Here is a 23615-nt window from a genome sequence, read left to right as displayed (position 1 = left end):
ATTCTATCACACTATTGATTTGTACCTTGGAGGCGCGGTAAACAGGCCTTGAGGAGTCAGTAAATAGGTTGCTCACCACAATTGGTGTCTTTTTATTTGCTTGTGAAACATGGGCATCGCTGGATTGCCAGAATTTATTGCCCCTCTCGTTTCCCTTGAGAAGGTGGTGGTGAGCTGCCTTCTTGAACTGCTGCAGTCCGTTAACTATAGGTTAGCCCACAATGCCCATCGGGAAGGAAATCCAGGATTTTGATCCAGCAATAGTCAAGGAAGGGAGACATATTTCAAAGTCAGAATGGTGAGTGGCTTGGAGGGGAACTTAAAGGTGGTGGCGTTCCCACGTGTCCACTGCCCTTGTCCTTCTAAATGAAAGTGGTGTTGGGTTTCGAAGGTGCTGTCTAAGGAGCTTTGGTGACTTTCTGCAGTGCATCTTGTAGATTGTACACACTGCTGCAGCTGAGCATTGGCGGTGGAGGAAGTGGATGTGTGTGGATGTGATGTCAATCAAGCGTGCTGTTTTGCCCTGGATGGTGTCAAGCTTCGAGTATTGTTGGAGCTGCAGTCATCCAGGCAAGTGGGGAGTATTCCATCACATTCCTGACCTGTGCCTTGGAGATTGTGGGCAGGCTTTGGAGAATTAGGAGGGGAGTTACTTGTCACAGTATTGCTGGCCTGCGGCCTGCTCTTGTAGCCGCCGTGTTTATGTGGTGAGTCCAATTGATTTCTGGTCAATGGTAACCCCGAGGATATTGATAGTGTGGGATTCAGTGACAGTAACACAACTGAATGTCAAAGGGCATTGAGATTTGATTGTTTCTTATTGGAGATGGTCATTGCCTGGCATGTGTGTGGCGCAATGTGGAGTAAATCCAATTGTCAACTCAAGCCTGGGTATTGTCCAGATCTTGTTGCACTGAGGGATCTTGAATGGTGCTGAACATTGCATACCCTTGTTTCTGACTTTATGATGAATGGAAGGTAATTGATAAAGCAGCTAAAGATGTTTGGGCCTGGTCACCGCATTATAGGAAGGAGATTTACCAGGATGTTGCCTGGTATGGAGGGAAGGTCTTATGAGGAAAGGCTGAGGGACTTGAGGCTGTTTTCGTTAGAGAGAAAGCGGTTAAGACGTGACTTAATAGAGACATACAAGATGATCAGAGGATTATATAGGGTGGACAGTGGGAGCCTTTTTCCTCGGATGGTGATGGCTAGCACGAGGGGACATAGCTTTAAATTGAAGGGTGATAGATATAGGTCAGATGTCAGAGGTAGGTTCTTTACTCAGAGTAGTAAGGGCGTGGAATGCCCTGCCTGCGAAAGTAGTAGACTCGCCAACTTTAAGGGCATTTAAATGGTCATTGGATAAACATATGGATGATAATGGAATAGTTTAGGTTAGATGGGCTTCAGATTGGTTTCACAGGTCGGCGCAACATCGAGGGCCAAAGGGCCTGTACTGCGCTGTAATGTTCTATGTTCTATGAAGGAACTGCTGCAGAGATGTCCTGGCGCTGAGATGACTGACCCCTAACAACCACGACCATCTTATGTTCCAGGCATGACTCCAACCAGCAGAGAGTTTGTCCCCTAATATCCAATGATTCCAAATTTGCTAGGACTCCTTTATGCCACACTCAGTCAAATGCAGACTTCATGTGAAGGGCTGTCACTCTCACTTCACTTCTGGAATTCAGCTCTTTTGTCCATGTTTCAACCAAGGCTGTAATGAGGTCAGGAGCTGAGTGGCCCTGGCAGAACCCAAACTGGCATCACTGAAGACGTTATTGCTGAGCAGGTGCTGTTTCATAGCACTATTAATAACACCTTTCAACATTTTAATGATGATCAAAAGTAGACTGATGGGACAGTAATTGGCTGGGTTGGATTTGTCCTGCTTTGTGTGTACCTGGGCAATTTTCAACATTGTCAGGTAGATGCCAGTGTTGTAACTGTATTATAACAGCTTGGCTAGGGGAGCGGCAAATTCTGGAGCACAAGTCTTCAGTACTATTGCCGGAATGTTGTCATTGTCCGTAGCGTTTGCAGCGTCCAATGCCTCCAACCGTTTATTGATATATGTGGAGTAAATCCAATTGGCTGAAGACTGGTATCAGTTATACTGGGGAGGCCAAGACTGATCATCCACTTGCACTTGTCGTCACATCATTCGTATGGCTGGTGCAGTTCAGTTTCCAGAAAACGATAATTCCCAAAGATGTTCAAGGTGTGGGATTCAGCAATGGCAATAATGCTGAATGTCAAGGTAAGCTGGCTCGATTCGCTATGTTGGAGTCTGGCCCATATCTAGCACGAAAGTTGTTTATGACTTAGTGGCCCAAGCTCGAATGTTGCTCAAGTCTTTATGAACTCGGACACAGGCTTCTTCGGATACCAAACACAAATGAACTGAACATTACAATCATCAGTAAACATTCTCTTCATGGCGGAGGGAAGGTCATTCATGGAGCAGCTCAAGATGGTTATGCTGATATTGCCCTAAAGACCCTCTACAATGATACCCTAGGGACAGAGATAATTGGCGTCTAATAAACCCAACCAACTTCCTTCAGGCTAGATATGATGCCAGCCAATGGCACCTTTTCTCCAATGTCCACTTAATTAAATTTTATTTGGGCACCTTGATCCCATCTTCTTTCTATCACTGCCTTGACATCAAGGGTATTGACTCTCATCATCTCTGGGATTTAGAATTTTGATCTTGTTTGTAAAAGGCGATAAAGAGGTTTGGGGTAACTGGTCCTGAAAGAATCCAAACTGAGCATCACTAAGTGAATTTTTTTTAACTGGTCAATTAGTGTCACTTGATAGCCATGCCAAGGATGTTTTCCATTACTTTCTAGCTAAAGAAAGTAGACTGATGGGGTATTTAATTAATCAGATTGGATGATTCTTGCAGTTTGGGCAGAGGATATGCCTGGGCAATTTTCCCCCATTATCAGGCAGATGTCACCAGTTATACCAGAACAGCTTGGTTAGGAGCATGCATAGTTCCAATATACAGACTGACCCCAGCTGGAAGCTGAGATGAATCAGCCACTCAATACTTCTGGCCTCACGGCTGGGTTCTTCCATCATTGTGGATAGGGATGTTCATTGAGTTCCTTATTCTTGTTAACTGTCTCATTGTCTAGTAACACTCTCAACCAGATATGGCACAGCTGCAATGCTGTGCTATGATCTATCAGGTATGAAATCACTTAATTCTGTTTATAGCTGCGGCTTTTGCTGTTCAATATGCACAATGTCCCCTTTTTGGGCCTGGCACCTTATTTGGACATACATGTCTAATGCTGCTCCTGACATGTTCTCCTACATGCCTCATTCAAATTCTGTTTCCGGTCTTGTTGATAATAGTACAGTGTACAGTGAGGGATATGCTAGGGTTACAGATTTTGGTAGTATGTAATCCTGCTGTCACTGACGATCCATGGCACCTCATGCATGCCTAGTTTTGAATTATTACACTTTACATTGAACCTATTCAATTAGTAAGGTTGTTGTGTTGCATAAAGCAAAAGGAGCCCTGGGTGTGAAGACACAACTTCTACACGAAGAATCTTTGAACAGTGTCATGAACATATGCAAGAGCTAGATAGAAAAATAGGTTTCACACCCTTCTTGCTTCCCTGCAGGTCCAGTTTGGAAGAAATGCCCTTCAGGCATTAACAGCTTCATCAGTAGTAGGGCCAAAAAGCCACTTTTAGTAGACAATGAAGCTCCCCCATTCAGAGCACATTCTGCATTTTGGCTACCTTCAGAGCTTGTTCCTGAAGAAAAAAAAAGTCAAATATTGAAAGTGATTGCTGACCGGACTTAAGTTTATAAAAATTCTATTACAAAAAAATGAGGAGAGTTTGTTTTGAGATGGCTATACTTGATTTTCAAGTCAACACTATTGTTCTGTAAACTTCTTTGTGTCCATCCTTCTGCAACCGGTGATATGAGGCATGATTTCAACAGAGGATTAAATATTTAATACAGCCATGAATAATATAGGAATTTTCTGCTTGGTGCAAGCCTTTTCAAGTATACAAGTGAACCAGGAGTTTCTGACTACTGCAAAGAATCCTAATTGGGTTACTCTTTTTTCCCTACATTCCATTATGCCTTGTTTTTTAAAAAAAAGTATTTGGCCGCCAAAGTTTCATACCTTTTATTTCCTAGTTGTTGGGAGTGTTATATAACATTAACTTCAATTGTATATTAATTTATTATATATCAATTATCCTGAAGGAAAAAAGGAATGAATGAGTGAATTGTTTTACAACAAATTCAGATTTTGACTCAGTTAGGTTTATATTCTTGTGATTCAGCTCCAGTGAATTCCTTCATAATTCAGATATGATTTGCTAAGAAATGTATGAATTCACATTTTTTATCCTCACAGGATGAGAGCGTTGCTGTCTAGCATCAGTTATTGCCCAAGAGGGCAGTTCAGAGTTAACCACATTGCTGCGGGTCTGGAGTCATAAGTAGGCCAGACCAGGTAAGGACGGCAGTTTCCATGAGCCAGATGGGTTTTTATGACAATTGACAATTAATGATGACCATGAATCAAACCATTAATACCAGATTTTAATCAGCTTGAAATTCCACCATCCACAGCAGGATTCAAACCTGGGTCTCCAGAATAATACCTGGGTCTCTGGATTAATAGTCCAGCAATAATGCCATTAAACTGTTGCCTCTCCTTTTCCTTTATAGCTTGTTTATTTCAACCAGAGATCCAGTGATTTTTCTTTACACATCATTGCATCCTGAAAATAAATCAAATTATTTCTAGATACACATGCAATTTAGATGCACCTGTATCCATGTTTCCGTTTCAAACAACTTTTTTCACTTCAAAATTCGATGGTACAGCCATTCAAATTAAGTAGAATAAATAATGCAAGCTCAGTCTTAAAAAAAATTACGTATTAGACAACTCAATTTATAAACTTATAAATTCAGAGTACACTGTATATCACCTCACGGTATAGTATCAAGATGTATTCGTTTAAACTGGCTAATCTAATTGTTCTACTTTACTAGAATCCAGCACTTCATTAGGTTAATGCAAGCATTTATCTATGTGCATGAAGCTGCACAACACCACAATCAATTCTGATACAGCTGAAGGAAGTATTGAGTCGCTATAAAGTTTCCCAACGTAAAGGCGAACGGTAATCATGTATAAAATTATACCTTCAATTTTGTTCTCTTGGGGCAGGCAAGTTGAGTGGGAAAGAATTAAAAGTGAATATGAAATGTTAGCTTTTTTTAAATTCACATGTGGGAGTCACTGGCTAGCCAGCATTTATTGCCTGTCCATAGTAGCCCTTGAGAAGTTGGTGAATAGTTGCCTTCTTGAACAGAGGCAATCCAAGTACTGTTCAAAGCTGCAAAATCTAATATTTTTGTTCAGAGAACTCATCTCTAATTTTAGGGCTCAACTGCTTGACTCTTCTGTTAACTTGTCAACTGCCTACATGTCTCAATAACCAGAGCAAGTTTTCAAAATGTAAACCAATTGGTCTACTGTGCACTAACTAACTTCAAAAGATGTGTATGGTAAACTAATTGTATATTTCAGCATTCTAATTACATTGGAGGTTAGTGGCCCATATTGGTTGATGTTGTTGAGTTTGAATCTACTGAAACTCAAGTTATTTTAACGGTCATTCCAAGCCAATAGCTTTCATGAATTATGCTGCCTATTATTACAGTCAGCCACTGATTCTTATTTGCTGTTATTCTGTCATTTTGTCTATTTGCATATTTTGTCTAATATTTTAGATTTGTTGATCAGCATCCTTTGAAAGAAATGCTGCTTTAAATTTGTCAATATCTGTACTTTTTGATTCTGCCCCATAACAGTGGTCTTCTGATCAACTGACCTCTCACTCCAAACTCCTTGCAGGCCCAGGTTAACTGACCAACTGGCTACTCCAAGTATGGGATCCACCACAGCATAATTAGCAATCAGCAACTCACAGAGCAGGACATTTTACAATTTGGTCTTGGCATGCAATCTTGCCAAGGTAAACAGAACACATCAGCTCTGGTACACAGGTGGTATCATCAAAAGTGTAAAATTGCTTTAACGACCAGAGAACAGAGCCTTGATGAAGGTAATGTAGAGTGATCTGTGCTGTGCAAAACACTTCTGCTGTAATTACCAAAATGAGAAAATCACGCCAATTGGAGACATGCCAACTCTAAAGCTCCACTGAGACTCAGGGTTGGCATGAAATGAGGGTCTTCAATTTTGTCAAGTCAGTGCAAGCAAAGATCACTCCAATAATAAATAAAGAAACTGGTCTGTAATTACTGAAGTCACTGAGATCCTTCAACATATTTTGGTCAACAATCACCAGTAACGATCTCTTGATGCCGATATCAACACCAGGATTTCCAAGGTTGCAGCTGTCATGCTAAATAGAAAACAAACCAAAAATCACAAAATCCTGTGTGTGCCAAGACTGTATTTTGAGCACCCTCCTATATGGTAGTGAAGCATGGATAGCTATTGCAAGACAAGAAAAATGGCTCAACATCTTCCATCCTACTGCCTTGGATGAATTTTGGCATTTCCTAGCAACAGAGTGCCAAAAATAAAACATACTACCATGCAAGGAATCCCAACACGTTTGCTTTTAAGTCAGCATGATTCAGTTGGCTGGGTCATGCGATTATGGATAAAGCAGGGGAAGAAAGAAATGACCAGTAGAAAACAGCGCCCACCAGAAGGGAAGAAACAATCAGTCAACAATCAGAAACACAGGCCAACTCCATTCATCTGTGCCACCTCTGGAAGGGACTACTACTCACAAAGCAACCTTTACAGCCATAATAGACAATATCCAGTCAAGAAGCGACATAGACTGTCGTCAGAGTGTATCATCTCTAGAGACAAATGGATGACATTCGTTCATTTGTAGTTTTTTTAAACTATTTGCAACGTTTTTGATTCCAACTCCTCTAAAGTGACAGCTGAAGTTCTTCTGGCTAGGGCAAAAATCATACGCAACATTAATCATGATCATAGCATTGATCACTTGAAAAGTTTCAAGAGACACTTTCTATATTCGTTCCTAATTGACTTGGATTTTGTCTCTCTACTCTCAAAGGAGATTACACAATTTTCAGGAGGCCCCAAAACATTGCAACGCATAAGGCATTGTATTTAATATAAGAAAGTATGAAATAAGACATGGAGTAAGCCATTTGAGCCTGCTGTGTCACTTAAGACCATGAGTGATCCAGCTAAACTAGCTCCATATTCCTCAATTCCCACTGCACTTAAAAACGCATTAACCTGTCTTGAATATACTGACAGACTGAGCATCCACAGCTGTCTTAGGTGGAGAATTCCAAAGATGCTCAGATTTAACGGCTGCTGTGGTTGCAAAGATTGAGTGAATAAACTTCTCATCTCAGTCCAAAATAACTGGTGCCTTATTTGGAAACTGTGGCCTCATATTCCACATTCCTCAGCCAGGGAAAATGCATGCCGAGCACCTACCTGATCAGGAAACTTATGAATTCTGCATACTGCAATGAAACAAAGGAATATATATTTGGTCAGCTCAAACTCATCTCAATAACGAAACCTCTCATCCCTGGAATCAGTCTAATGAATCCTTGTTGAATTCCCTTCCTTAGGTTAGGGCAGCAAAATTGCATAGAATTTGCATCTCAGCCTCAAAATGACTGAGAATTAGCCATGGGGCTTGCAAAGCTATGTAAGCATAAATAATTGTGGAACAACTCGATTGGAGTACAACACAAAGGCAGCTCATGACACAATTCAAGAAGTTTACAGAAACTAGTCAATTCGTTTTTTAGACATATTACACAATTACAAATTCAATTTCATTGACCTAACTGAGATACGTTGAGTCTGTGACATAGGAGTGTTTTTGTTTCTGAAAAATACATTGTCTGTGGCATCAAGGTGAAATTAGTGCAAACCTATAATTAAAGAATCAATGTAATCATACATCCACAATTTCATTTATAGTAATTATTCCACAGCAGCTCCAGTCATCCTGCATTAACCAAAATTTCTATATTTCATTGGTATATTGACGTCAGCGTACTAACAAAACCTTTCATATAGGCTTTTGTTTAAAATCCAACAATAAACACTTGAATGACTCACTATGCAGCAAACGATTAGAACTCTATGATTCTATAGCCACACGTAATGTGAACCATCATGACAAATGTTCCACCAGCTTCAACTAACTCAAAACAATTGTATCAGCCAACTTACAAGAAATCAGAAAAGGCTAGCAATGAATCTTTTTCAATGAAGACGTAAACAAAAGACTTACTTTGTTTGATTAATCTTTTGTCTGCCACAATGATGTTTTCAGCATCAATCACTATGACCTTTCCATCTCGCGGTCCAACAGCAAAGTTGTCAAAGCTGACGTCAAGGAGATACAGCGCAAATTCAAAATCATTGTTTGTGAGTTGTTCAGCGATTTCCAGCAACTGCCAGGCCAAGTCTACTCGTTTTTCCCAGGGTGCATTATAGAAATTCCAAAGTTCATTTCCTACATAATTTACAGCCACCATTCTCCCACAGGCTCCAAGGTACTTTGCAAAAGGCCATCCTTCATCTGATGGAAAGCTCTGTAGAGACAAGGGGAAAAATGTTCAAGTTTCATCCACACATTGAAGCTTAATAATTTATAATATAGCCTACAGGCTATGCAGTTTTGGACTCTCTCTCACTATAGAGGTCATAGGTTCAAGCTCCCCTGTCGTACATGTGATGTTATACTCTCTCAGCTACACTATATAACAACTGCTTTCACGATGGTATCAGAAACAGAAGTTTCATAAAACCCATAGACAAAACTGACTCCCTACATGGTAGAACAGTGTTACAAAAACAGCTACTGCCTTTTTCAAGGAGAAACTATAGGAGTAGATGATAGAGAAGTAAAAACATAAGAATACCCATATTAGAATGGAGGAGGACAAGGAAAAGCGGTTTAAAAAAAATTAATTAGCTAATGTTTGTGGCATCGTCTTTAAATGATAATACTGGATTTATAGTTGATTTCTATAAGCCCTAAATCCATTACCTTGTCTATTCTTAACACAGCTATATATATGCTTCTTCTTCCAGCACTTAGCATTTCCCTTTTACAGCAAACAGGGCAAGTTTCCCAAAACATCCATCAAATGACAGCTTACATCAGCAACATCCAGCCCTACCTACATCCAAATCAGCCTGGCCTTCCGTGAAACTTTTACATCTTTCACGGAGAGAAATGTCCATCCTTTTTCCCTTCCAGTAAAATATTATTGACACTGCACAGTACTTGTGTGTTACAATAACCCATTTTTTAAATATTCCTAATTTTACAAAAGCAAAATATTGCAGTTGCTGGACATCTGAAATAAGATCAAAACATGCTGGAACTACTCAGCATGTTAGGCAGGATCCGTGCAATGAAATTGAGTGAACGTTCCTGGTCAATGGCCTTGCATCTAAACTCACCTAAGACAGAAGTACAGTAAGAGTTAAGCCAATAAAAGACACCAGGAGATGAAGCCATGCAGTTGGAGGAGGGAAGGGGAGATTGAACAAAAAGCTTCATTTTGAGTCATCGTGGCAATGGATAGTTTGAATAAACAAAGATTCTGTTGAAATGAGGTGTGAATTGCATTTAAAAACCCATCTAAATGCAACATGAAGGGTTAAAGGAAGAAACCAAACCAGATCAAAAACAAAGACGGACGCAAGGGTTATCATTAAAAGTTAAGAACCTGAAATAATACAAAAGGAAACTGAAGAAACTTGGGCATGGCAACATCTGTGGAGGTAAATGTTCCACCCTTCCCATACATTCACCAATTGATTTTGAACTCTCCCCTTCCTCAAATTCTCTGTCTCCATTCCTGGAGATGGAGCTATCAGCTAATGTCCACTACAAACCCAGACTCCTACAGCTACATTGACTGCACCTCCTCACATGCTGCTTCCTCCATAGACTCCATGCCATCCGGTCATTTCTCTGACTCTACCACATCTGTTCTGACGACACCAACCTTCCACACCAGTGCTACCAGCATGTCTCAATTTTCCCTTGAATCTAGGATTCTCACTCAGCATGCCCATTCATTTGTTTGCAACTCTACTTTTCCCTCCCAGAATCATGGTATGGTTTTTCCTTATTCTCAACTTCCATCCTACCAGACAGACATCAGATTCAATGGATCATCTTCTGCCGTTTTGACCAGCACAATGCCTCCAGCAGCACATTATCACCAGCCTTCCCTTTCAGTGTTCCATAGACGACATTCCACATTGCAAAGCAGATGAGTGTTGCAATTACATTGGAACAGCTTGAATAAGAATGCAGCTAGTTCTGGAGCACACATCCTCATTACTATTGCCACAATAATGTCAAGGCCTATAGCCTTTACAGTACCCAGTGCCTTCAACGCTTTCTGGAAATCATATAGAGTGAACTGAATTGGCTGAAGACTGGTATATGGACATTGTGGACCCCAAGGGGGGTTGAGATGGATCAAATGCTCAAAACCTGGCTGATGATGGATGCAAATGCTTCATCTTTGAGGATGGGGACTTGGAAGGAGCCTCCACCTCCTGCTGGTCATTTAATTGTCTATGACCATTCATAATTGTATGTGGCAGTGCTGCAGAGCTTAGGCCTGATTTTGAGATAGTAGGAACTGCAGATGCTGGAGAATCCGAGACCACAAGGTGCAGAGCTGGATGAACACAGCAGGCCAAGCAGCATCATAGGAGCAGAAAGGCTGACGTTTCGGGCCTAGACTCTTCATCAGAAATGGGCCCATTTCTGATGAAGGGTCTAGGCCCGAAACGGGCCCATTTCTGATGAAGGGTCTAGGCCCGAAACATCAGCCTTTCTGCTCCTATGGTGCTGCTTGGCCTGCTGTGTTCATCCAGCTCTGCACCTTGTTGTCTAGGCCTGATTTTGTTGCTTGTGGGATTTCTTCACCTGCCAATTGTACACTGCACATGCTGTTTCACATCTAGGACAGACAATAATCTTTCAGAATAGTTTTGATGAGAGGTCATCAGCTTGAAACATCAAGTATTTCTCCCCATATGCTGCCAGACCTGAGCACTTCCAGCATTTTCTAGTTTTAATTCAGATTTCCATGCGCACGCAATACTTTGTTTTTGCAGAAACAGGAAAATATTTGGAAATTATCCACATTAAAAACAAACTAATTTACAATTTAACTGCTTTGCAAAATGAAATTGTGGAAAATTATGGCTTATTTTAAAATAAATGTCATTCCAATTATAACTTAGTCAGAAGTCATGAATGAGGCACATTTTCATATACACAGAATGCACGTACCATATGTAATAAAATTCCCTCAAGTACTCCAAGGTTACCCCTACTGTCACCAGATCCTTTATTTTTTGGTATATATTAGCTTATGTAGTTACTGTATTTGTATTTTAGAAGCAACTCTTTGTAAAGCACTCAAACATTCTGACTTCAAAGACAATATATAAATGAAGAGGTAACTAGTGGCCTAATTACCTTCATGACCAATCATAAAATTAGTTTAAACTTAAAGTTTAGCAAATATATCAACACCACAAATTCAAAATCAATCCATGATAAGTGTATAAATTATTCTTTTCTTTTAGAGACTGAACAATCTGCTGTGCGCTTCAATTTTATTAAACCACTTGGAAAGTAATGATTTTGGTTATATTTTGCACTGAATTCAATCTTTGATTAATTTAAAACAATCTAACATTTATACAAATGGACACTTGTCCCTATACTCCAATTGTATTCTAACTCCACATAATGAGCCAATATTATATTGGTATTGAATATTTCCCACTTTGACAACTATTAGATATAAATGAAATTTAGGTTTTTATTGGAAATGACTGTCAAGGCTCCAATCCCAAAATGACATATAAAGAAAGGAATAATTATTACGAGTAGACAAATGGATACCACACCCCTGCACATTAAGGGAATATCTGTATTAAATAAACCTCTACTTAATATTCCACTTGATATGAAGTTTAAATGTTATAAAGAGCGTGTCCGTATATTTCTATGCTTTTTAAAATTGTGGATTGAAATTAAAAAAGAATTGTTTTAAAACCAGGGATAGTTGCATGGTTTGAAAGCAAGTATCTTGATTCTCATTCTGAACATTGTTTGCATAGATATGGGGGTTATAGCAGCAGTTGCAGATTAACTGGAGACAAGAGTTATTTGTGAACAGAGCTTTAGATGGCAACAAGTATCAGACTGGTTTATGGACTAGTTACCTGTTCCCATTGACAAAGGTCTGAAGAACAGTCATCTAGACTCAAAATGTTAACTTGCTTTCTCTCCACGGATGCTGCCGGACGCGCTGTGATTTCCCGCAATTTTTTTATTTTCAGGATAAAGGTTTTCTACCTATCAATAATCAAGAGTTTTCGGGTAGCTGCACATCTTGGGGATGTCAAGGAGGTATTAAAGAGAAGCCTTTAGACCATCACCAGCTTAGGACTTCTCTATATTCTCTGAAGTAAAAAAATCACTAAGCCTGAAGAAAAACAGGAACAAAAACAAAGTTGTTGGAAAAGCTCAGCAGGTCTGGCAGCATCTGTGAAGGAAAAAACAGAGTTAATGTTTCGTTTCCGGTGACCCTTCCTCAGTACAGTTCTCCCAGTTCTGAGGAAGGGTCACTGGACCCGAAACGTTAACTGTTTTTATCCTTCACAGATGCTGCCAGACCTGCTGAGCTTTTTCAGCAACTTCTGTTTTTGTTCCTGATTCACAGCATCCGTAGTTCTTTGGTTTCTGAAGAAAAACAGTTCATCTTTCCTTCAACAGTTGCTGTAAGCTGTGACTTTTAACTGATAATTCAGAGAGCTTGTATCAGTGAATCAACTACCCTGTGCCTCCTGCAAATCATTCAAAGCATTGGAGAAAGATGACTAAGAAGCGCCATTCTCACCAACACAAGAATCATCTCCGGAACCTTTGTGAACAGCAACCACTGACTGCTTTTCCAATTTTCCTCCCTCCACAACAGGTTTTTCTGGGTCTGTCAGTATGTGTACATAGAGGGAGCTTAGAATTCTAAATCAGCAATGATATGCCGTTGGTTCATAATTATAACAGCTAGAGTCCATTTACTTGTCATAATTTGTAGTCCTATTATGTACAGAAACCTGGTCCATGCTTTCTGTCAAGCTCGATCTAGAAGGCCAGTAAATTGGAGAACCTAGGCGTAATTTTTTAAATCTTCAAATTCTCTCATGACTTTGGGAATGGTGGGGTCCGACTTCCTGCAAACTACCCCAGTGAGCCATGACATTTGAAACAGATTAAAGTGGGGCATAAAACATAAAACAGCAATTTTGACATTTAACATGCACAGTACAGAAAGCTACACTTGTGCACAGCACTGGTGAAACTTGTACATGATTGCATTTTTTTTTCCAATGCGTTGATACCCGTATCATTAAACTATTATAGATACAAAAGCTTTTTAAAGGAAAGGCAATAATTTGCTGTTGTTTTGGCACTGGGGCACTGCAAAGGATTGAAAATTAGCTGCAAATCTTGGGAGAAACAATTCCTCTCCAACTAACCTTGGGATGTAACCGAGAGGAATTAGCTTCTAAAATTATCCTATAGATATTTTTAAATCAACCTATTCAGACATGTCATGTCACACCTATGCAGCAGGTGGGTTTGGACCCAAGTCACTCACCCGTAGATAGGGACACTACCACAATACTTCAAGAGCCTTTATAGGTTTCAAAACCATCACCTTAACCATTCAACCATGACGACAACCCAGACGGTTCATCATCTGCCATGGTGGGATTCACTCATGCTCCCAGAACATTAATCTGGTGCTCTGGATTACTAGCCCAGTGACATTATGATTACACCACCATCTCCCCAAGAATTCTATGGCAGCTCGGATTGTCCACGGAACAGCAAGAAATCTATAAGAATGTGTTTATTTGTAACAATTAAACTATCAGTATTTGAGGCAAAACAGGTTTTTTTTGAATAAGGAAATCCAGATGCATCTGCGTCATAATATACTATGTCCATTCAAATAACATATTGCTTTTCTATTATTCCACATTTTCCCACTTCAAACTCAAATTGAAATCTTTGCCCACTCATTTAATTCTTGCTTATTGTTTTGCAAATTTCATGTTCAGCTTACAACCTGCTTTGCTATTCCTTCGTACTGTCTGAAAATTTCACTTCAACGCAGTCAGTCCTTGCTTCCATGTCAACATTACAGACCGTAGACAAAGGCCCCATCACTGAGTATGTGGTGCGCCGCTAGTTACAATTCACCAGCAGAAAAACAACCCATTTGTCCATTGTTTCCTGTCAGTTAAACAATGCTCTATCCATGTTGATATATCAACCCTAACATCATCGCACTAATTTTTCAGCTGGCACCCTAACTGAGGAAATCTAAATATGCCACATCTACTGGCTCCCCATATTTCACTCTGCTTGCTCCAAACAGATTAATTTCCCTTGCCTAAAACCATGTTGTTTCTCCTTCACTGTGTTATGATTTTCTGAATGCCCAGCTACTTCCTGAACAATAGATTCAAAGATGACATATGTTAAGCTAACTGGTGTATCATTTTTGCTTTCTCAGAACATAAGATTTGCAGTTTCTCAATCCATTGGGACCTTATCAGATTCAACCAAATTTTAGAACATTACAACCAATTTGGTACCCATTATTAGGACGTGGGTTATCAGGGCCATGGCACTTGTAACTTTTACTGTGTTTTCTTGGTTGTCTTTTTCTCATTAAGTTCCTCCTTCCCTTCTGGCTCTGTTTTTCTATGATTGGAGTGCTTTTAATACCCTGTTTCATTATTGCAGAAATCACACCACATGGTACAAAAGATTATGAGGGGTATGGGCAGGATAAATAGACAACAGCTGTTCCCTTTGATTGAGGGATCAGGAATCACGAATCAATCCCGTGGGGCATAGTTTTAGGGTAGGGGTCAGGAAATTCAGAGGGGATTTGGGAAAAAAACCTTTTTCAGTCATCGGGTGGTGAGAATCTAGAATGCCTGGGAAGGTACTGGAGGCTGGAAGCTTTACAACCTTTAAAAAATATTTGGGTGCGTACTTCAAATATCATAACATTCAAGGAAATGGGGATGAGTGCACTTTTAGTGGTAGTTATGTCAGTGCAGACCCGATGGGCCAAAGGGCCTTTTCTGCGCTGTATGAATGCATGAATATATTTTTTCAGGTTGTTGTGACCTCTTCATTTTGCTGCAATTAATTCACCAGAATCATTCCCAAGGATTCAGTATTTGCTCATGTGGCTTTTTAAAAATAGTCATTTGTCCATTCAATCTATTTATTCCCTCTGCTTTTAGCCAATGCGAATCATGAAATTCACTACACCGCATTTTTTTTTCCATTTGATGGGGCATGGCAAGTTGAGAAAGTGCCGAAAGAGTTATATGGTGTTATTGAGCTTTATAAATAGGGCATAGAATGTAACCGCAAGAGCGTGCTATGGAAAATCTAACAGCAGTTTGAGAGGAGTTTTGGTGGAGGTGCTCAAAGTCATTAGAATGAACAGATATGAGAGAGAGAGAGAGAAAAGAAAGAGAGAGAGAGAGAGAAGAAAGGGGGGAGGGGGAAGAGACAGAGAGAGAGAGAGAGACAGAGAGAGAGAGAGAGAGAGAGACAGAGAGAAAGTGTTCCCACTGGTTAAATGATCAAAAGACCCCGAATGGTTAGAAACTAGATCAAACTGGCACCAGATTCAATTATGGCTTTCAAAGTCAAATAGGATAATCAACTGATCAAACAAAATGCAGGATAATGGGGAAAGGACAAGCAAGTTGGATTAATTTAGTTATTATTGCAGAATGCTGGCATGGACATTTGGGCCAATTAACCCAGAGCTGTGCTGTAATAATTCTACAATTCTGTATTTTAACTGTTATACTTGCAAAATTTTGGGAAATCTTAAAATCCACTGGGCCGTCCACTTCAAACAAATTGGTTGATAAATTTAAAGTGGAAAAATTTGCTTTTCATTTAAGATTGAAATGAAGCTCTGAGTGTTGTCATTCTTGATCACGTTTCTCAGGGCCACAAGTAACTGCTACATGGTTCCAACAAATGCTTCTCCCTAACTGCAAAGCCGCACCCAAGTGAGCCATTTTAAGTTACTGCCCAATTGAAAGAGATCGTATACTTAATAAAAAACAGGCTCTGTAAAACCAATGGTAGAGACAGCAATGTAATATTCTGGAATGGAGTCAAATATAACTATTTAGCTTTGTTAATTTACAAAATATTGCCTAACAAATCTACATTAAAAATTTAAAAACAAACAAACCACAGAAGGAGCAAAACAAAAAGATCACTACAAATTTAGTAGCACATTTTGAGTTAAAAGGTTGCAGTACAAATGGGTCAGATAACTCACTAAACCCTCAGAGGTAACTTCGATTTGAAATGTTAATACACCAGCTCAAATTTTATGTCATTTTTCTTTAGTAATTGATTTGTTAAAATGTTATCTCCATGTAAAGAATGAAATTCTGACAAATTTCATCTTCAATTGAGTCATAGGTCAAACATCTTCCTCAATTAAAATTAACAGCAAGGAAGAATTAAAAATCTGTAAAATGACTGACACAAGAAACTTAATGAGATGCAAAAACTTCTCCCAACAGGAGGTTAAAAAGAAAATTAATTATGGTACATTTAAGAACTACATCTGTTACACATGCATGTAATTCACAGAATGTCAAAGGGGTACAAAACATCTCCATGGTACAGTCGTAAGGCAATAGTACAATATGAAATCAATTTCGAACATCCCAGGAGGCATTTTGTTTCAATCTCAACATATTCCCTAGTTACAACATGAAAAAGATTTAATTCCCCAAATTATACACCAGTATCAATACAATTCATCAAAATACTTCTAGAAAGGCTTGAGCAGTCTTTGTAAATGCTGAAGCTCCTTGCATTAAACTTAGGTACAGTTAGTGCATACCTAAGTTTGAAGGCAGTCTCCTCCAACTGATCGGAGATACAAACGCTCCAGGCCTCCAAAAACAACAAATAACATTTATAAATAAGTTACAGAAACACTACAGCAACCAAGGAAAATAGGACCGACATGGGAATTGTATCTTACAGCAGAAAATGGAAGGGGAGAGCCACCCTTGGGCGACTGTGTGTGGAGTTTGTACATTCTCCCTGTGTCTGCGCGGGTTTCCTCCCACAGTCCAAAGATGTGCAGGCTAGGTGGATTGGCCATGCTAAATTGTCCATAGTGTTCAGGGATGTGTAGATTAGGTGGGTTACAGGGGGATGGGTCTGGGTGGGATGCTTCGAGGGTCAGTGTGGACTTGTGCCTGCTTCCACACTGTAGGGATTCTATTCTAATTCTAATAATTGAGGGGGTGGGGGAGTCAGCAAAATAGCATGTGAGCGTCAGCACACTAGAGAGCAAGGCACATACAGACAACAAACGTAACAGCGATCGAGACCAAGGCAGTTACACAAACTCAAAAGGGAAGGGACCAACTCTCAGGACATGGGAGACAGTGAGGTAGCACAGGGTAAATGGAGTGTGTTGCGGATGGGACTGTAAAGCCTGGGGGATGGAGGGGAAAGAGGAGAAACAAGGGATTGGCAGTACTGTCCACACCATGGGAATGGAACTCTGAACACAAGCTCCCTAAACCCATCCTTTCATCAGATCTGTCACCTGGTGGATCCTAGAACTCTAAGCTGCATCACTAATTGCCCATCCACCCAGCTCAGAGCTGTCAGGCTCTGGTTGCAGCCTGGAGACCCCAGGCAGTGGGCTCATACCTAGGGTACTCTTCAGCAATTCAAGCAAAAAAATTCAACAAGTCCTGACACAGACTGCAGTACGTCTCCCTGATGCTTGGTTGCAGTCCAACTCTAGACAGACATGACAGATACCTTACCCCAACCTCCACACAACGGGCCTTGTTATCACAGTCTACTATTACACACAGTTTTATTGTTAGCCGCAAACAGTCTCCATTAACAGCTGTTCACCCTCCTAGCCAGATCGTTATCCACTCCTTTGTCTGTCCAACTGTTCCTCTCTCTCTTTGAGCTGTGCCTCCACCTGTCATTTATTTCTTGCCCCCATCCTCCCAACCCTATCTTCTGCATATAAACCCGACAGTTTCCTAGCTACCATCAGTTCGGAGGAAGGGTCACTCAACCCAAAACATTAACTCTGATTTCTCTCCATTGATGCTGCCAGACCTACTGAGCTTTTCTAGCAATTTCTGTTTTTGTCACAGGTGCACTTACACAGTAAACACCAAAGCTAGAGAAACACAAGATGATAAAGAAATCCAGAACAAATGGAGTCCTAGGTGGAAATGCTTTTGGAAGACGACACTGGGGTGAAAAGAAAGCGACAATCCTGTAAAATTCAGATGGTCATGCTGATGGGTACAAACATATGATTGAGGAGTAGGCTATTGCGTTTCCTCTAGCCTGCTCCACTCGTCAGCAAGATCATGGTTGGTCTGATTGTGACGTCAACGCCACGTTCTTGTCAACCTCGAAATCCATCAATTCTTGGCAAGTTCAGAAGAGTCATATCAGGCTTGAAAAACTAACTCTAATTTTCTCTCCAGAAATGCCTCTAGACCTCTAGGTTTCTCCAGCATTTGTGTTAGTTTTACTTATCTTTGCATCGGCTACAAATTCAGCTATCTCAGATTCAGTTCCTTCATCTAAACCATCAAGATGAACTGTAAACCAGTTGAGACCTCAGTACTAGGTGTAGAGCTGGATGAACACAGCAGACCAAGCAGATTCAGAGGAGCAGGAAGGCTGACGCTTCCGGCCTACACTCCTCTTCTGAAGAAGGGTCTAGGCTCGAAATGTCAGCCTTCCTCCTCCTCTGATGCTGCTTGGCCTGCTGTGTTCATCCAGTTCTACACCTTGCTATCTCAGATTCTCCAGCATCTGCAGTTCCTACTATCTCTGAGACCTCAGTACTGATCCCTGTCGGACTGCACTTGGCACATCTCGCCAACTTGAAAATGCATTTGTCAAAATGAAGTGTCACCTATCAGCTAACAAATCTTCCATCTATGCTGCTATGTTACCGCTGACACCACAAACTTTTATTCTGCACAACAATCTTAGAGTTTGTATCTTGTCAAATGTTTTCTGGAATCAAAATAGAAAAGAATTCTAATAAATTAGCCCATCATGATTTTCCCTTACAAAGAATCATGTTGACTCTGTCTGATGTGCCCAGCGTGGAAGGCATTGGAAAGGGTGCAGAAGAGATTAATGAGCAAAGTGCCAAGAATGATGAAGTTCAGTTATGAAGTTCAGACTCTGTTCCTGAGAGAAGACAATTTTTTAAACACAGCAATGATGTGCCTACAGAAGATTTAATTATAATCGTGGATAGCAACATCAATTCAATTACTTACATTCCTTCATATCTGAATGCGTGTAAAGAGGTATGCGGAATTTATACAGGAGGCAACAAAATGTAGAATTTGTTTTTTTCAGATTCATCTCGATAACAGATTACACTGCAAAGGAGATGCCCATCATGGCTGCACCGACTCTCCAAATGAGAAATTAATTTAATTCCATTTTCCAAGCTTCTCCTGTATCACAGTACACTGAACATTTTTTCCAAATTTCAGTCCAAATTCCTTTTGAATGCAATTAGAGTCATATAGCACGGAAACAGACCCTTTGACCCACGATGTCCAAGACAACCAACATCAAACGCCACCAATCCCATTTACCTGCACTTGCTCCATAGCCTACTATGTCCTGGCATTTTATGTGCTCATCCAGATGCTTAAATGTTGTGTGTGTGCCCGCCTCCACCACCCTCTCAGGCAGCACATTCCATATTTCTACCACCCTCTAGCTGAAAATATATGTTATCTCAGATCCCCTCTCACCCACTTACTCTTCACCTTAATTTTATGCCACCTGGTTTTAGACACATCTGCCATGGTGAAAAGATTTTCAGTCTACGCTGTTTATGCCTCAATTGAATTTGCATCAACCACACATAGGGTATACATTCGTAACACTAACTATTTTGAGTGAAATAATTCTTCCCTGTGCTGCTTTCATTTCTTTTGCCAATTACCTTAAATCTCTGCTCTCGCATTCTTGATTCTTTCATGGAAAGGCACAGTTTCTCCAAATCTACTTGTCCACACCCCACAACTTTGAATACCTCTATTAAGTCTCATCTCAGCCTTCTTTTCTCCAAAAGAGACAGCCCAAACATCTCTGACCTATTTTCATGACGTTCATCAAAACATTCATTATCCCTGGAAGCACGTTCATGAATATTTACATTCATGAATATTTTTTGTACTCTGTTCAATGCCTACACATCCTTCTAGGAGTGTAGTGCTCAGGCCTAGATTAATACTCCAGTTGGGGTCAAGTTAGTGTCCTATACAAGTTCAACATACCCTCCTTGCTCTTGCACTCTTTTCGCTGCTAATAACCCGAGGATACTGTACGTTTATTAACGGCACTTTCAACCTGTCCTGCCACCTTTACCAACAGACTCAGGGTCCACTGCTCCCACACCACTCTTTAGAGTTGTACCCTTATTTTCTATTATTTCTCCATATTCTTCCTAACAATATAAATTGCATCACATACGTCAACTGTCTGTCCATTTCACCATTTTACTCATGTCCTTTTGAAGCTCTACAGTATCCTCCTCACTGTTCACAAAGCTTCTAAGACTCCAACATCGGCAGTTCTTACTATCTTCTAAGTTTGTATCATTTGCAAATTTTGCAATTGTGCCCTTTACACCACTCAGACTGAGTCATTAATATCTATCAGGAACAGCAAGGACCCGAAATCTGGCTCCCTAGGGAACTCCTAATACAAATCATCTCCCTCCAGTACAAACATCTATTAACCAGTATCCTATTTCCAGTCACTGAGCCAAGTCCCTAACCATGTAGCAACTGTCCCTTTTATGCCATGAGCTGAAACTTTATTTGTCTATCATGTGGATAACAACAATTTGTTTATGATTGATTGAACGAACAGGCCAGCTGTTTTCACACTGCATATTACAAGTTATGTACAGCACAGACAGGCATTTCAGCCCAACTCGTGCAAGCTGGTGTGTCTATGCTCCATCCAAGCTTCCTCCCTTCTCCTCACACCTAAATCTATAATAACCAATAAGTTTTTTTTAATATTTGTTCACGTGATGTGGGTGTCACTGACGAGGCCAGTATTTATTGCACGTCCCCAGTGGCCAAGGGTGTAGTTAAGCGTCAACATTGCGGCAGGTCTGGAATCAGACGTAGGCCAGAGCAGAGAAGGATGGCAGATTACCTTTCCAAAAAGACATTAGTGAACAAGATGGGTCTTTATGAAAATCTGCAATGGTTACACGGTTGCTACTGGATGAACTTTTTATTCCAGAGTTTTACTGATTCAAATTTCACTATCTGCCATGGTGTTCCTTCTCCCTCGTATGTTTGCCTAACTTCCGCTTAAATCACCTTGACCTGTATCATTTACCACTCTTTGGGTGAAAGATTGTCTTTTGAATTCTCTGCTGCAGTTTCTGGGTCATTATCTTGGAGCCTCCAGTTTGCTGTTCTGCAGAAGAGGAAACAATCTCTTCGCATCCACTCGATCAAGACCTTGTGTAATTTTCAAGACTTCTATTAGGTCATCACTCAGCCTTCTTTTTTCAAGAGAAGAGACACCCAGCCTTTCAATCATTTCCTGACTTGTATATCAATGCATTTCCTGGTATAATGCTTGGAAATCTACAGATTTGCTGGACTTCCCACCCTCTGATGATGCAGATATTTGTAGATCGTCCTGCTCCTCCTGTTAGTTATTCAATTGTCTATAAGCATTTAGAGTTTTGATCTGATCCATTCATCATAGGATCTTTACCATCTGCTGCTCCTGCTGTGTTCCATGTAAACAGTCTGTGTTGTAGCTTTCTTGGATTAATAGCAAACTTTTAGTTACGTTTGAGGCTACTCACTCTATAGCCTCTGACAGTCTTAATTGAGCTAGAATTTAACCCTTTGTTTTGACAGCAATATAGTGCATAATATACCAGGCTACGAGCCTTCAGGAGTGCGGCTACTGAGCCACTGTCAACGCTGGAGATTCAGGTCCCCATCTAAAGTACACTGTGCCCTTACCACCTTCAAAGCTTCCTTCGCAAAATGTTCAACATGGAGGAGTACTACTTCATCAGCTGAGGAAGGTCAGCAGGTGGTAATCACCAGGAGTGTTCTTTTCCAGATTTGACTGGATGTCATGAAAATTCATCAAGTCTGAAGTTCACGTTGAAGGCCTCCAGCGTAACTCCCTCCCAAGTGTCCACCAGTATACCACTTCTTTTGGATCAATCCCACCATGGGGCAGGACTACCTAAAGGTTGTTGATTGTGACATCTAGGACATTAGATGCAAGATAATGCACTTGATTAGGTGGTCATCGAGTTCCCTCAATTTAGTATTATGATCAAAACATTTAAACTACACTCAAATAATGGGCAGGTAAGTTTGAAAATGCTTTGATTATGAAACTGAATTCTTTTAGCAAAACAAAAAGTCTATTTTAAAAGCACAAGTTTTCAACAAACCAGTCTTTATAATCCAAAAAATATATTCCAATTGAGTATCCCGATGAATAACAGCTGCAATGGAGCTTCAACATTATATAGGAGACATTACATCCCATTTCCAACAATGATCTCCAACTTTTCCCAGACACTTATCATAGCAACAAAAACAGAGGTTGCTGGAAAAGCTCAGCTTTTGTTAGGAGAAAGTTAAAATTTTGGGTCCAGTGACTGTTCCTCAGAACTCTTTAGGTTTTTACTTAACATAGCAAGTAGGGTCATTAGGTGCACTGTATATCTTCTCCAAAGAAATTAGAATTTTCAAAAAATCTCTGCACAGGACAATCACAATTTATTACAATGTTGGTAGCATTGTAACTTGTTTCTCCAGAGACAACAGACATTTGGAATGCCCTCACACAGTCATGGAAGCTCAGCCTGTGGAGGACAGAAAACTTTAACTCCCAGCATTCATCCGCACGGGCTGTGTCTCGTTGAAACCAATGGAAACTGCTTGAGGCCGGAAGAGAGATTTGGATGGCAGTAATCACGGCCAAGCATCCAATGGCATGGTCGTTAACATTTTGGTAAGTGGTTGAGGGTTAAAATAAAAATAGGTCTCTTCGTGGGGCCAGGAAGAACATACTGCTTCGACAAGGAAATATATAGACTTGCTTGGCGAGCCGGTGTGTTTGATTGCAGACAAACGTAAAGGATTCCATACCCACAACCAATAAAACTAATGTAATATACAAAATATGCAAGGACTGCAAGAAACATTACATAGGCCAAACTGGAAAAAAACTGACAACACGGATACACAAACACCAACTAGCCACCAAGAGACACGACCAATCCTCACCTGGTCTCAATACACACGGACAAAGAAGGACACAAATTCAACTGGGCCAACACATCCA

At 40.3% G+C, this 23615-nt stretch overlaps 1 protein-coding gene across 5 annotated transcripts in view; it reads right to left on the bottom strand.

The window, feature by feature from the left end:
• The window catches only part of dipk2ab (divergent protein kinase domain 2Ab), a 214659-nt gene that overhangs the window by 104344 nt on the left and 86700 nt on the right, over positions 1-23615 (bottom strand). For all 5 annotated transcript variants that reach the window (XM_048604751.1, XM_048604756.1, XM_048604754.1 and 2 more), the window contains one exon: positions 8346-8649. In XM_048604751.1, coding sequence (XP_048460708.1) covers positions 8346-8649 — 304 coding nt within the window. The remainder of the gene's footprint in view (positions 1-8345; positions 8650-23615) is intronic.

Source organism: Rhincodon typus, chromosome 13, assembly GCF_021869965.1.
Source record: "Rhincodon typus isolate 14 chromosome 13, sRhiTyp1.1, whole genome shotgun sequence".
NCBI lineage: Eukaryota > Metazoa > Chordata > Chondrichthyes > Orectolobiformes > Rhincodontidae > Rhincodon > Rhincodon typus.
The sequence above is the reverse complement of the archived record's forward strand: the minus strand, read 5'-3'. Positions and strand labels throughout refer to the sequence as shown.